Here is a 13145-nt window from a genome sequence, read left to right on the forward strand (position 1 = left end):
AGGAGATGCCTGCTGAATGTGTGGGAACCGACCGACTACTCGGTTCCGCAGACGCGATGGGTGACGCTGGGTTATATGATTGCTAAACGTGACATCGCTCAACTGTGGGGATCCCAGAGGCCCCCGGCAGTGTCGGCCTGGAAAGAACACATGGATTGGTGCATGTTCCGAGAGAAGGTGGTGTATGTGGCGCGGGGTAAGCCTGGGGCGTGGCTGAAGGTGTGGGGCCCCTGGAACGCCTACCGCGGGGGTATTTGCGAGCCGCCATTGTTGCCTCCCGCTTCACCAGCTCCGTCCCCCTAGATGACCCCCTCCCTCAATCCCGGGCACAGTGTTTTCCCAGTCCCGGACCTATTCCCCTTCCCCTCCTTCGATTTTAGTGTATGGTTGGGGTCCCCCTATTTGAGGAGCATATGTTGTCACTTTCGCTCTCGGGTTGCCTTGCGGGTGTGGTTTTATGTTGTTGTGTTTTATAAAACGAAACCGTATTGTGGGCTCAGAGTCATGTGGCCCACGTTGATGATACCTCCTGCTTTAGCGTCTCTGTAACGCCAAGTGCCTTATTGTATATATGTCATTTATTTCTGTCACTTTAGCGGCCGGCCGGAAGGTTGTAGGCCCATACCTGTATATATTTGAGATTGTAATAAACGGTTTCAAAAAAAAAAAAAAAAAAGAAGCGCATTTGCATGCTGTCCCATACCACCAACAAAGCTCTTCTTGCTAAACGCAAGCATGCATGGGCAATAATTAATTCTTATCAGTTGGCTTCACCGTCATCATATCTGCCCTGCACATATCCCTTGTATCTAAAATTGCGATTTATGGCGCTTAGACTGGGAGAATGGCACCTGCTGAAACATTTATCTATTTGGTGTCGCACGTCAGACAACCAACAGTGCAGGGGCTGCGGTGCCCCGGTGGAATCTATGGAGGATGTTGTATGCCTCTGCCCTGCACTTTTGACTCAGCGCAGATTAAAATTGAGGTCAGAATGGAATAGACTGGGAGTTCGGTCCTGTAGGCAGGCAATCATTGCGGTTTTGAACCCAGAGAACACAGCCTTAAACATAAGTTTTACAATTTTTATTCACTATATATATCGTAAATTTAACCAGCATATTGCAGGCCCGGTAGCAATTTTAAAGAGGGCTACAGGTGACTAAAACAAAACTGTAGACCCACAAAGCCTTACTCTGGTCTCCCCTGAGTTCTCTGTGCCTGCAATACTAGGGTATGCGAACCCGATGATTCTTCATCAATATCAACATTTGACAGCTGTTTTAATGAAATGTTCACACTCTCTGGGTCTCTTTGTAATTCTGGGTCTTCTTCACAGACTCTGACACTAACACCTACTTTTGTGTTACATTATCAATCTTTTTAAAAATATTTTGCTGCTACTTAGTTTTAAAACTCGCATTTTTATATCACTTTGGTCATTTTAATGACTTATTCTGTATATGTATGGTATGTATGTTCTGCTTTTATGATTATATTTTGAATCAAATAAAGTTACCTAATGAATATGCACTGACAGTCAAGTGCAGATGGGGCACTTGGCACAGTTGCTCAGGACCCATAGTAAGTTAGGCCGTGGGACGTCAGGAGTAAAAGGCCTTAACCACCAGAGTTGGGCCCAGTAGCCCAGTGTGCCCTGTGGCTCCCTGAAAGGGGTTCCAGGAACAGGTAATAGACAATTCGTTGTGATGCACAGAGAGTAGGATAGTAAAGATCATACTTTACCTTTGTGTGCACCTGGGGTCCTGCTATAATCCAGCTTGCTGCAGGAGGTTAAGCCAGATATGTCTGGCACAGACCCATGCCGGTCCAGAAGGAGGGCCATAATGCTCTGCTGTCTTTCATTGATGAGGCTGCGACCCACAAAGGCAGGTGGGGTCTTCATAACGGTAAGCAGATGTTGTACCACTTCTTTGACTGGTACACTCCTCGTGTCCGCTGCCACCCTATCAGGAGTCTGCCTGCCCGTGTCATTTGAGGCTTTGCTCTGGCCACATTGCGCCCTTCCAAGGGGTGTGTTCTCCTTGTCACTCCGAGGTCTTCTCTGATCCAATGGCACCCTTTGGATAAGTGTCCTATCCTGGTCACTGATGGATCGTGAAGCTGCAGTCCCTTTGAATGGGAGTCCTAATAAAGGAGTTAGAGTGGAGTGTGTGCTACAGTTCGCAGAGCATGGACTGGTCGCTGGAGTTCTGTTGTTAGGATGCCCCCGACTCTCATTCAGCAGCCTCGCACCTATGCTCTCCATGTCTTGCACTGCTGTCTGACACGGTTCAACTCTTTCTTCAGGGCTGTGATTCACTGGTCTTGTTGCCTCTTCTACTGTTACCGTACTGTCCTGGGGGTGCATGGTCTTCTCCAGTGCCAACTCAGCCGGATCCGAGTCCTCTGCCAGAAGCCGACCGATGTCAGCAGATTTCACCTCTCGGTTGAACATTCCCAGGTGCTGGGTGAGACGGTTCTTGGTAATAATGGCCGGCTCAGAGCGGCAGATGCCCTTCAGGCATGTGGCTGAAGCTGGCCATGCACAGCGCTGAGAGATCTGCACCCTCCGGAATGCCTCGTCACTCCTCCTCTGCTCCTGAGAGTATTTGGCATGATTACGCTCCCGTTTGCTTTTCCTACGCTGGATCCTCGGTTTTTCAGTGGTGCTGAAATATGGCTGTCCAACCCTCTTGCTGGAGCTCCCAGGGAGTTTCCCATCCGCATCTCCACGGGGCTGTAGGTGGCCTCTGTACTCAGATGGCCTGGCAGGCTCTTGGTTTCCACTGCACAGGCTCATGGCACCTGAAAGGTAGGGGATGCTGCTGAGTCTAGAACACCAAAGACATTTATTTTAGGAAGAAATTTAAAAATCAAGAGTAAAACAGGCCATAAAGATCATGATAAAGGTCAAATCCAAAACTTAAATGAACAACATCAAACCGCCCTCTTTAACAAGACTCACCCCATACGAAGGCTTAAAATCCTCCTTAACACAGGAACATTACTCCTTGCCACAGTAACATTCACACCCACTCAAACTCATCCTTTCCTTCAGGAGACACAGCTGACCCAATTTTCTTCCCGACAGCTGTTCCATCTCTTAAGTGCATTCACCACAGAGCAGATCATCTGCCTGCAGGCACACAATGACCAGTATCACCTGCCGGTGAAACACTTACAGCATTATCTGCTCAATGGATCACAGGCCACCTAAACACGCCCATATCACAAGTCATTGAACGTCCTCAAACACTTGACCTCAGTTCATTCAGAAGAACCACAGGTCTCATTCAGGAATGTAGCTTCCGTTGGTGCAACAAGTGCAGCTGCACTGGGGCAGAGAGGGGCCAAAGGGACCCACTAACCCTGAAGAACAAGTTACTTACCTTCGGTATCGCTTTTTCTGATGGATACAGTATCTGCGTGTGGATTCCTCACCTTTTGAATTTACCCTGCGCCAACATTGCACTGAAACTTTTTCAAAGCTCTCCCGCGTCGACGAGGACATCACAATAGCATGGCTCCTCTTGCGACTCCGTATGACGTCACTGGAGCGATAAGAAGACCTCGTCGGCTTGCTGATATCAGTTCCACCCATTTATTCCATGCCTTCGAGGCGAACGGGTAGATTGAGAACATATTGCAAGTATACCCAGTATACAAAACATTCAGAAATATACACAGCATATGACTGAAAGAAGAAAGAAAGAAAACAGGAAAAGCTAAAGCCGAGACATTTCCTAGCGACAGACATCATAACAATGCGAATGACAAAGAAATACAAGAATGTCATTTGCAAAAATCTTTTCGGTATATGTAAGTAGACAAAGGGGAGGAGGGTGGGTCAGTGAGGAATCGACAGGAAGATACTGTATCCACCAGAAAAAGCATTACTGAAGGTAAGTAACTTGTTCTTCTGACGGATACATCTGCCTGTGGATTCCTCACTTTTTGAATTGAATCCCAAAGTAGTCCCCTCTCCCGGAGGAGGGTGTCCACCTAGCTTTACCAAACAATCCTGAAGCACAGAACGTGCAAAATGGGAGGCCCATGTTGCCGCCTTACAGATGTCTACCACAGGAACACCTCTAGCCAAAGTTGAAGATGAAGACAGCTTTAGTAGAATGAGCTCGAATACCTTCAGGCGGCTCCTTCTTGGCCAAGGCTTAGCAGATCTTGATGCACAAGATGATCCACCTCCAAAGCTTTCTCTTGAGGACAGCTTTGCCCTGCATTCTTCCCACGTAACCAATGAAGAGCTGATCGTCCCGCCTCAAGTCCATGGGTCTGTCGACGTAGAAGCTGACTGCCCTTCTAGGGTCCAGGCGGTAAAGTCTCTCCTCCTCCTTGGAAGGGTGAGGGGGAGGATAGAAGATAGGTAAGGTGATAGAAGCTGACTGCTCTTCTAGGGTCCAGGCGGTGAAGTCTCTCCTCCTCCTTGGAAGGGTGAGGGGGAGGATAGAAGGTAGGTAAAGTGATAGACTGCCCTAGATGAAAAGGTGTAACCACCTTAGGCAGGAAAGCAACTATGGTCCTAAGAAGCATCTTGTCTGCATAGATGGTGGTAAAAGGAGGCTTAGAACTAAGAGCCTGAAGCTCACTTACCCTCCTAGCTGAAGCAATAGCAACTAGAAAAACAGTTTTGAATGGAAGAAGCCTCAACTGACAACAATGAAGAGGCTCAAAGAGAGAACCCATCAAGAAAGTCAGGGGGGGTTGTGGCTAGCAGCCGAAGTGAATGGCAGCTGGCTAACGAGGCTCCTACATCCCCGCAAATTATCCGCTAAAATCCTGTGCCAAATAACCCCAAAAATCGAAGCGGCCGAGACTACATCAGCCCTAAAGCCCACCGGTATCGTCGAGACTGCCTCTCTGACCCGACACACGCAAGAGAGACGGGAGTGTGTGACGGAGCCAAGAAGATAACATGGCAGCGGCCTAAGCTTCGATCGGGCTACGGAGCCCGAGACCTGAAAGCAGGTTGTGCCCAAGTGCTGTGCGCATACGCTTCCCTGCCCCACTTGAGATGCGCCCGTTGGCCGTCCCAACAGATTGCTGCGGTGGCGTTTGCGGCACCGAGACGGGGGAGCGGCGCAGAGGTGACTGCAACTGCCTCCGGGTGGCCGCTACTCGCCGCCCCGGCTTCGCGGCCTACCGAGCCTGCTGCAGTGGGTGTTGCCCGGGGCCCGGCGGCGAGACTGCAGAGTGTGCCACCCGCCGAGCGGGGAGATCGGACACCGCAGGAACCACAATCACAGGTATGGGAGACTTTAAATCACGGTGTGCTCTGCGAGGCCCCCAGGACATTGTGGCATGTAGAAGCCCCCATCCTCCCTGGCAAACTCTGGCTCCTGGCACTGCATAATGGCCATATAAGCGAACATTGACTTCTAATAGGAGGCCACAGGGGTGATTTAAATGTAGCAATTGAATTGTTGGAGTTGTGGGGAAGACTCCATATACGTGCAAGGGGTGTCAACATCAGAATATGGGAGCCCTTGTAGAGTGACCTGGGAACTGCGGTTGTGCTCCGTGCGTCGCCCCAAATCCGTCTGCCATTATATTTGGAGGAAGCCTAGCTAAGGACTGCCTCGCGGAACGCTGGTGTGTCAGGAGACATAAAGGACCTTTTGGGGTGCATTGTGCGGAGGGACCTCCTGCCCCATCCACCACTGTCCATTACTGCAGTAGCGGCCTGCCGCTGTGGCCCTCCCAGTCCAGGGAGAACATTCGTGGAGCAACAGAATAGGTGTGCCGCAGTGGCCCCTGTTGGCAGATCTGAGGGAAACCCGACAGGCCACAGGCGGAAATACCAACTACGCCGGGTAGGCGTCGGGGAGTACCCAGACTGTGAGTTACGCCTTCTACCTTCCCTAACACACTGCGGCCCAAACATGGCAACGAATAAGGGCCCGAAGACAGCAACGCAAAACAAACTCGCCAAATTCGCCCGGACTAAATCAGGAGAGGGTCGAGGGTCACAACAGATGGAGATTCCGGAAACGCAGGGAGACCCAAGCCAGTCACAGGAACCAACGCTGCGGGATGTTATGGCGGCCAGCTCAGATGGCACAACAACTAGATGAGTAAGAAGGGAGAGCCCGGAGGAACAACATACTTATCCTGGGGGTGCCGGAGCGGGCCGAGGGACCAGCCGCTGACCTCTATGTAGAAGAACTAATAACGAAATACCTACAACCTAAAACATTGTCCAGTTATTTTCGATTGAAAGGGCACACAGTGTGCCTGGAGGAAGGCCAAAACCTGGAGCTCCCCCGCGGCCACTTATAGCCCGTGTCTTAAATTATAGAGATAGGGACACCATTCTGCAAACAGCACGCTCGAACCCACCACTCAAACTGGACAACGCTGAAATCACATTCTTCCCGGATTTTACGGCCAAAGTCCAGGCTCATAGGTGGAGCTTCCAGACAGTGGCTCAAAGGATGGCGTAGAGTCGGAGGCCAGCGTAGAGAGCGGACCGAAAGACCACGAGCGCAAATAGAGAATGATGAGGCCCTGACCTCGAGCAGATCTGCTGACACACAAGACAAGTAAAAGAGATAAGGAAACCACGACTGCGCCTGCGACTGGGCCTGTCAGATATGGGACACCTCCGCTTGCTTCACGGAAGTGGTGAGACACTTCATATGATGTTGTCGGCTTATGGGTTTTCAGGAGAATTATTCTCGAACTGTTACAGATATGCAGACCCACACGTGTATTATGAAATTTGCATCACACACTCGGTGGACTCAGGGACAAACAGACAGCGGGGGCAAGACTAATAGTCCTTTGTGGGAACTGGGAGATTACCGACCCTACACTTTTCATTATTGTTGGGGGTGGAGAGGCACTCTGCCGAGTTGGGGTGTGGGTAGTTCGAAATCCACGGGCAGGGGGGCAGGGAGGGGGGAGGGGGAGAAACGGGCGAGGGATTTGGGGTTTCTTCAACAATTGTTTGATTTACAAAGTGGTGTTTGCATACTATTATACATAGATTTCTTCACTCGCAATACTAGTAAGGTAAATGAGAGATGTCATGTCTTGCCAGCTCTGAGTGGCTGGTCCGTTTCATTCCTACTGCTGCCAGTGCTCTGCAATTGTACTGTCTTCATATTAGATGATGGGGGATAGCCGAGAATCTACAAACACTAATATATGATTTACACCACTGTTTACCAAATTGATCCTGCAGTAGCCCTTTTTTTTTTACATCATTATTAGGTCCTGAAGAAAGCCGGGTGAAACAACCAGATCGGCTGAAACATGTCGACCCAGACAGACCAAGTCAGGAAATAGTCATACATAAGTTTTTGACTAATTTGGTTTTTTAGACATGACACCTGGCCAATCCATATTAAACAGATTTTTTGACCACGTAGTCATTTTTAAAGCACTATCTCATTACCGCACTGCACTTTTTGTATATTTTTTTGAAATATTGTTGCACACTTTTGGCAGGAGATTTCCTTTGGTGGGGATCTTTGGGACGGGTACCCAGTAGAGCCAGGTGGCTCAAGAGAGTAGGGGCCCTGACTCTGATCCCTAAGGGTCTTACATGACGAAGCTCCGCCATTAAGGGTGGCCCGAAAGACTCTTTAATCTTCCCGCCTAGTGATGCAGTAATGTTTTATGCTTTGACGTAAGGGGCAGTACATACAGCAGCATGCAGCATTTTGTTTACCTTTCGACTTAGGGCCTTCTATTAGTGTTTGTAGATGTGTTTTGGGGACTGAAGGCAGTATAGTCGTTAAACTGGTCCCCCATAGACCCTCTTGTGGAGATTTTGTGATAGCCGAGAATCGTCACTCTCCATCCTTACTTGGAACGTGAGCAGTATGGGTGACAAAATTAAGAGGGCGATTGTCCAGCAATACCTGAAACGCCAGGCCCCAGACATGGTATTGTTGCAGGAGACACACATGGTTGGAAACAAAAGCAAAGCATTAACACAGTGGGTATATAAGCTCCTGGTGTACACTGGCCACACTACGGGATCCCGGGGTACGGGTATCTTAGTTAAAAAACACCCAGCTCTTTTTTTTTTTTTTTTTTTTTTATGAGTTCCAGCCCTAGCCTTCCTTCACTTTGGGCACCCTTTGTTCGTCTGGGCCAGGAATTGAGACTCTGTTGATTCCATTCTGCAGTTGCTAATGGTCGATAAATACCATGGTCCTATGATTAACACCTAAATCCCGGACGACAAAAGGGGATTGGTTGGATAACCTAAACAATGGCAGGCGGTCGGAGGGCGCCCCATTATTAAAACTGACCGGTTATGTCCTGCTAGCAGTTTATAGGTGAGATGAGGACAAAAAAGAAAAAAAAAAAAAAAAACACCCAGCTCTTATCGTAAAACGCACTTTGGCGGATCCCGGGGATAGATTTGCGGTCCTGTAGGCCCAATGGGAAGGGATGGCGATTAATGTGATTTCACTGTACCTCCCACCAGCGTTGGGCAGGGAAGCACTTGCAGACCTGGGCAAATTACTAGCAGACCTTCCGGTGGGCACCCTAGTCCTCGGAGGTGATTACAACATGACCATGGATGACAGCCTGGATAGACACCCTCAGCGACCAGGAACCCGGCCAAATACACACATGACTGACTTTACCAAGGCCTTGGGACTCATAGATATTTGGTGTACGCTGAACCCAAATGACACAAAATACACCTATTATTCGAATGCACATAAAAGCTCATCCCGAATCGATTATTTTTTTACACATGCGGCCTCCATTGGGAATTTTCTGAATCCCCAGGTCCTACCGAGAGGTATCTCAGACCACTCCCCCGTCAGAATCGAACTCACCAGCTGGGAAAGTCGACTATTATCATCAATCCATGGCTGTTTAAAATTCCCGACATTAAAACAGAACTATACACACAAACTACGAATTACTTCAAGGAGAACGGGGGATCGGTTGCGTCTGCGGAGACGATATGGGAAGCCTTCCAGGTGGTCCTGAAGGGGGACGCCCTGTCCTTAAAGACGGGATATATCTACAATAAACATAGGCAGTTAGTCCAGTTGGAAAATGAGCTTTAACAACTGGAGACAGACAATGCCGCCACTCCCTCAGACGATACACTACACCGCCTCACACTTAAGCAGGCCGAATATCAAATCAAAACAAGGGAACATATGATGGCCAAGCACTTAAATACACAACACCGATTATACGAGCTAGGAGATAGGGCCGGGAAGATGTCGGCCTGGCTGGAAAGACAGGATCAAGGGGACAGATGGGTCCCGCATTTGACCCTCACTGACGGTAGAGTTATAACGCACCCTAAAGATATAGCGAATGCCTTCGCAGATCTTTTCGAGCAGATATATTCTCCCTCCACTACGTATGATGCTGAGGACTCCCGCCAACTTCTCTCTGACAGTAATGTCTCCACCCTCTCTGACACAGATAGAGAGGCCCTAGACAGGGACCTCACAGATGCTGAGATTCTGAAGGCTATAAGCCAAATCAACTCGGGTAAGGCGATGAGGCCAAATGGGACTCCCATCGAATTCATTAAAATTACTGCTTCTCAGGTAGCCCCACATCTGCGGGCCATGTATAACGAAAGTTATGAGAGAGGAGTGTTGCCTAGCGACCAGCGGATGGCTTCCATAGTTGTGATCCGTAAACTGGAGAAACCTATAGATAAATACGGCTCCTATAGGCCGATTTCCTTAATAAACGTGGAGGCTAAGATCCTAGCGAAGGCTCTCGCCACCAGGCTAATTTCCGTTATCACGTCTTTAGTCCACGCAGACCAATCTGGCTTTATGCCAGGAAGGAATACCGCTCTAAATATTCACCACCTGCATAATGTACTCTCGCGTCAAGAATATATAGCGGAGGACGCAGTGGTGCTCTCCCTAGATACTTCTATGGCATTTGATTCCATTGAGTGGCCATATTTATTTGAAGTTCTAGCAAAAATGGGGTTCGGCCCGAAATACATAGGGTGGGTGAAACTCTTATACACTAACATACAGGGTCAAGTGAGAGTTAATAACTATACCTCACAGGTATTTACACTGCGGAGAGGACCCCGTCAAGGCTGCCCTCTTTCCCCACTGCTATTCTCCCTTATGCTGGAACCGTTGGCAGCCTGGATCCGTAGAGATGTTGGAGTGCGAGGCCTGAAGTGGGCAGAGGGTCACGAGGACCGGATATCCCTATATGGGGACGACATACTTTTGTATTTAGCCTCCCCATATAAATCCATACGTGGCATCCTAAACATCTTTACCAATTTTGGGAAATATTCCGACTATCAGATTAACTGGAGTAAGTCGGTACTGTTTGTGCTTCAAGGCCCAGTTCCCCGTCTTCCGGTGAACTGCAGGGTGGGTGTGGCAGTGGAGGGCTTCAGATATCTAGGAATATTCGCAATGTCAGACTCAACTCTATTCTATGATCGTAACCTGGCCCCCCCAATTGGCTCGGTTGAAGACAGATGTTAAACATTGGAGCTCCTTGCCGCTTTTGCTGGTGGGCAGCGCAGCTTTGTTTAAGATGCTGGCCCTTCCCCGCTTCCTATACATTCTTCAGAATTGCCCCTATAGAGTCGCAGAGGCCTATTTTCAGGCGATGGAAGGTGAGGTTAGCACTCTACTCTGGGACGGTAGGGCTCCCCGCATTGCCATAAAAAAATTGATGAAAGGATGGTACGATGGGGGTATTGCCCTCCCGGATCTTCGACTTTACTATTGGGCCTCGCAATTGATAGTGGGAAATCACTGGAAGTATCGTTCCCCTGATGACCCTGCATACTTATTGGACAAATACCAAACAGGAAGAGCTGGCTACTTGGAAGCACTATATTCAAAGGTCAAGAGAGGGAGGTATTTCGGGCCCTTCTCCCATACGGTGGCGATTTGGCATCAGGCAAATTCCCGATTGGGTTGCTTTAATTAATGTACTCACAAAGGTATCTCCGCTGTGGTATGCGCAGGGGATGGGTTCCCTCTGCTATCAATCTGGCTTTGACAAATGGGACACAATTGGGATCTCAACAGTTGGAGATCTGATTAAAATACTTAGATCCTAAGGGCCCGATTCACAGAACTAACTTAAGACAAAATCCTGAAATTACTACTATTTTGGTATTCACAGAAGGCACTTACTCATTTTGGTATTCACAGAAGGCACTTACTCATTTCGGTATTCACAGAAGTTAGGACTCCTAACTTTAGAACTCCTAAATGCCTTCTGTGAATACCGAAAGTCTTAAAGTTAGGATTTTTCTCAGTTTAGGAGTAGTAAAGTTAGGACTCCTAACTTTAGGACTCCTAAATGCCTTCTGTGAATACCGAAAGTCTTAAAATTAGGATTTTTCTCAGTTTAGGAGTCCTAAAGTTAGGACTCCTAACTTTACTACTACTAAACTGAGAAAAATCCTAATTTTAAGACTTTTGTTATTCACAGAAGGCATTTAGGAGTCCTAAAGTTAGGAGTCCCAACTGTGCTACTACTAAACTAAGAAAAATCCTAATTTTAAGACTTTCGGTATTCACAGAAGGCATTTAGGAGTCCTAAAGTTAGGAGTCCTAACTTTACTACTACTAAATTGAGAAAAATCCTAATTTTAAGACTTTCGTTATTCACAGAAGGCATTTAGGAGTCCTAAAGTTAGGAGTCCTAACTTTACTACTACTAAATTGAGAAAAATCCTAATTTTAAGACTTTCGTTATTCACAGAAGGCATTTAGGAGTCCTAAAGTTAGGAGTCCTAACTTTACTACTACTAAACTAAGAAAAATCCTAATTTTAAGACTTTTGGTATTCACAGAAGGCATTTAGGAGTCCTAAAGTTAGGACTCCTAACTTCTGTGAATACCGAAATGAGTAAGTGCATTCTGTGAATACCAAAATGAGTAAGTGCTTTCTGTGAATACCAAAATGGTAGTAAGTTTAGGATTTTGTCTTAAGTTAGTTCTGTGAATCGGGCCCTTAGATTTGAAGACCTCCAGAGACAATATCAGATGGCACAGGGAGAACAGTTTAGATATTTACAAATCCGACATGCACTTAACACAGCCTCCCAGATCCTACGAATATACCAGAGTCGACCCCGTTGGAGGATCGACTTCTTGATGGGCCACTAGACTCAAAAGCAATCTCATTAACTTATAAAAAAACTATGTAACAACTTACCTAACACATTTCACAAACTCAGGGAGCGGTGGCAGGCGGACCTGGGACCCATTGACGATGAGGACTGGCAGGCAGCTCTGATGTCTCCCAAAGAGGCAGCGATTACCCTCCGCTTGTGGAAATATGGATTTTTATGATCAATTATGTCCCCTATCTTGGACCCCAACGGTTTCATGTATAAGTCACAAGTACATGTATGTTCCCTCCAGTTTCAGTTTTGAAGACGCAAACACATGTGCGTCCACCGTTAACATGTCCTCTTTCAGATCCGCCATGAATGGGCCGGATATTCTATTCCTAAGTATGAAAGGCCACCGGCTTTATATGGCTCATTTATGCCATTTTACAGTCCAGGCGAGTAGGCCCTGATTCTGCCATTAAGCCTTTTCCTGCCTTCTGCCTCTGAAAGCTCCAGTCTGAGCTCGCATCTGTATCCATGAACTTTGTCCTACTCCCTGCGCGGCTAACGGTGCCTGACTCGGCCTGTCGGCCTATCTGCCTGCCAAAAACTGTATTTCACCTTCAAGCTTATCTGCTCTGCTCCGCTCCTCATCCGATGCATTCCTGTCTAGCAGTTTAAGTAAACATTCTTCCAGCTACCGAGCATAGGGCCCGGCTTCTCTGTCTTTATGCAAGTAATTCATAGCCCTGTTACCATGGAATATTCCTACCCCCTCGCATCTAGTGTAGACACTTAGACGCTTGTACACGCACTAACAGTCAGTATAGTCAGTATAGAATAAGATTCTATCCTAAGAGACCTCTCTTTTTGGATAACACAGTTCTTTAAACATAGGATGTTAGATATGATTTGGGATTAGGTTGACATAACCCCAGACTTCTGTCTCCACATGTAGAGCTAAAAGTCAAGTCCCCTTCACCCCCTAGTTGCACGTCAATCACACGTCATGCTGCTGCGCGCGCAACTCTGCCAAGTATTTCTGCTGACATTGCGAAATTCTTTCATGGAACCA

General features: G+C 47.8%; 1 protein-coding gene across 1 annotated transcript in view; it reads right to left on the bottom strand.

Moving 5' to 3' along the window:
* The window catches only part of PRR19 (proline rich 19), a 164520-nt gene extending 161691 nt beyond the window's left edge, over positions 1–2829 (bottom strand). The window contains exon 1 of the mRNA XM_085615581.1: positions 1747–2829. Within this exon, the coding sequence (XP_085471707.1) occupies positions 1747–2803 (1057 nt within the window). The 5' untranslated portion in view covers positions 2804–2829. The remainder of the gene's footprint in view (positions 1–1746) is intronic.
* Between the last annotated feature and the right edge of the window lie 10316 nt (positions 2830–13145).

The sequence above is a fragment of the Triturus cristatus genome, chromosome 7 (genome assembly GCF_964204655.1).
Source record: "Triturus cristatus chromosome 7, aTriCri1.1, whole genome shotgun sequence".
In the NCBI taxonomy this organism is placed as follows: domain Eukaryota; kingdom Metazoa; phylum Chordata; class Amphibia; order Caudata; family Salamandridae; genus Triturus; species Triturus cristatus.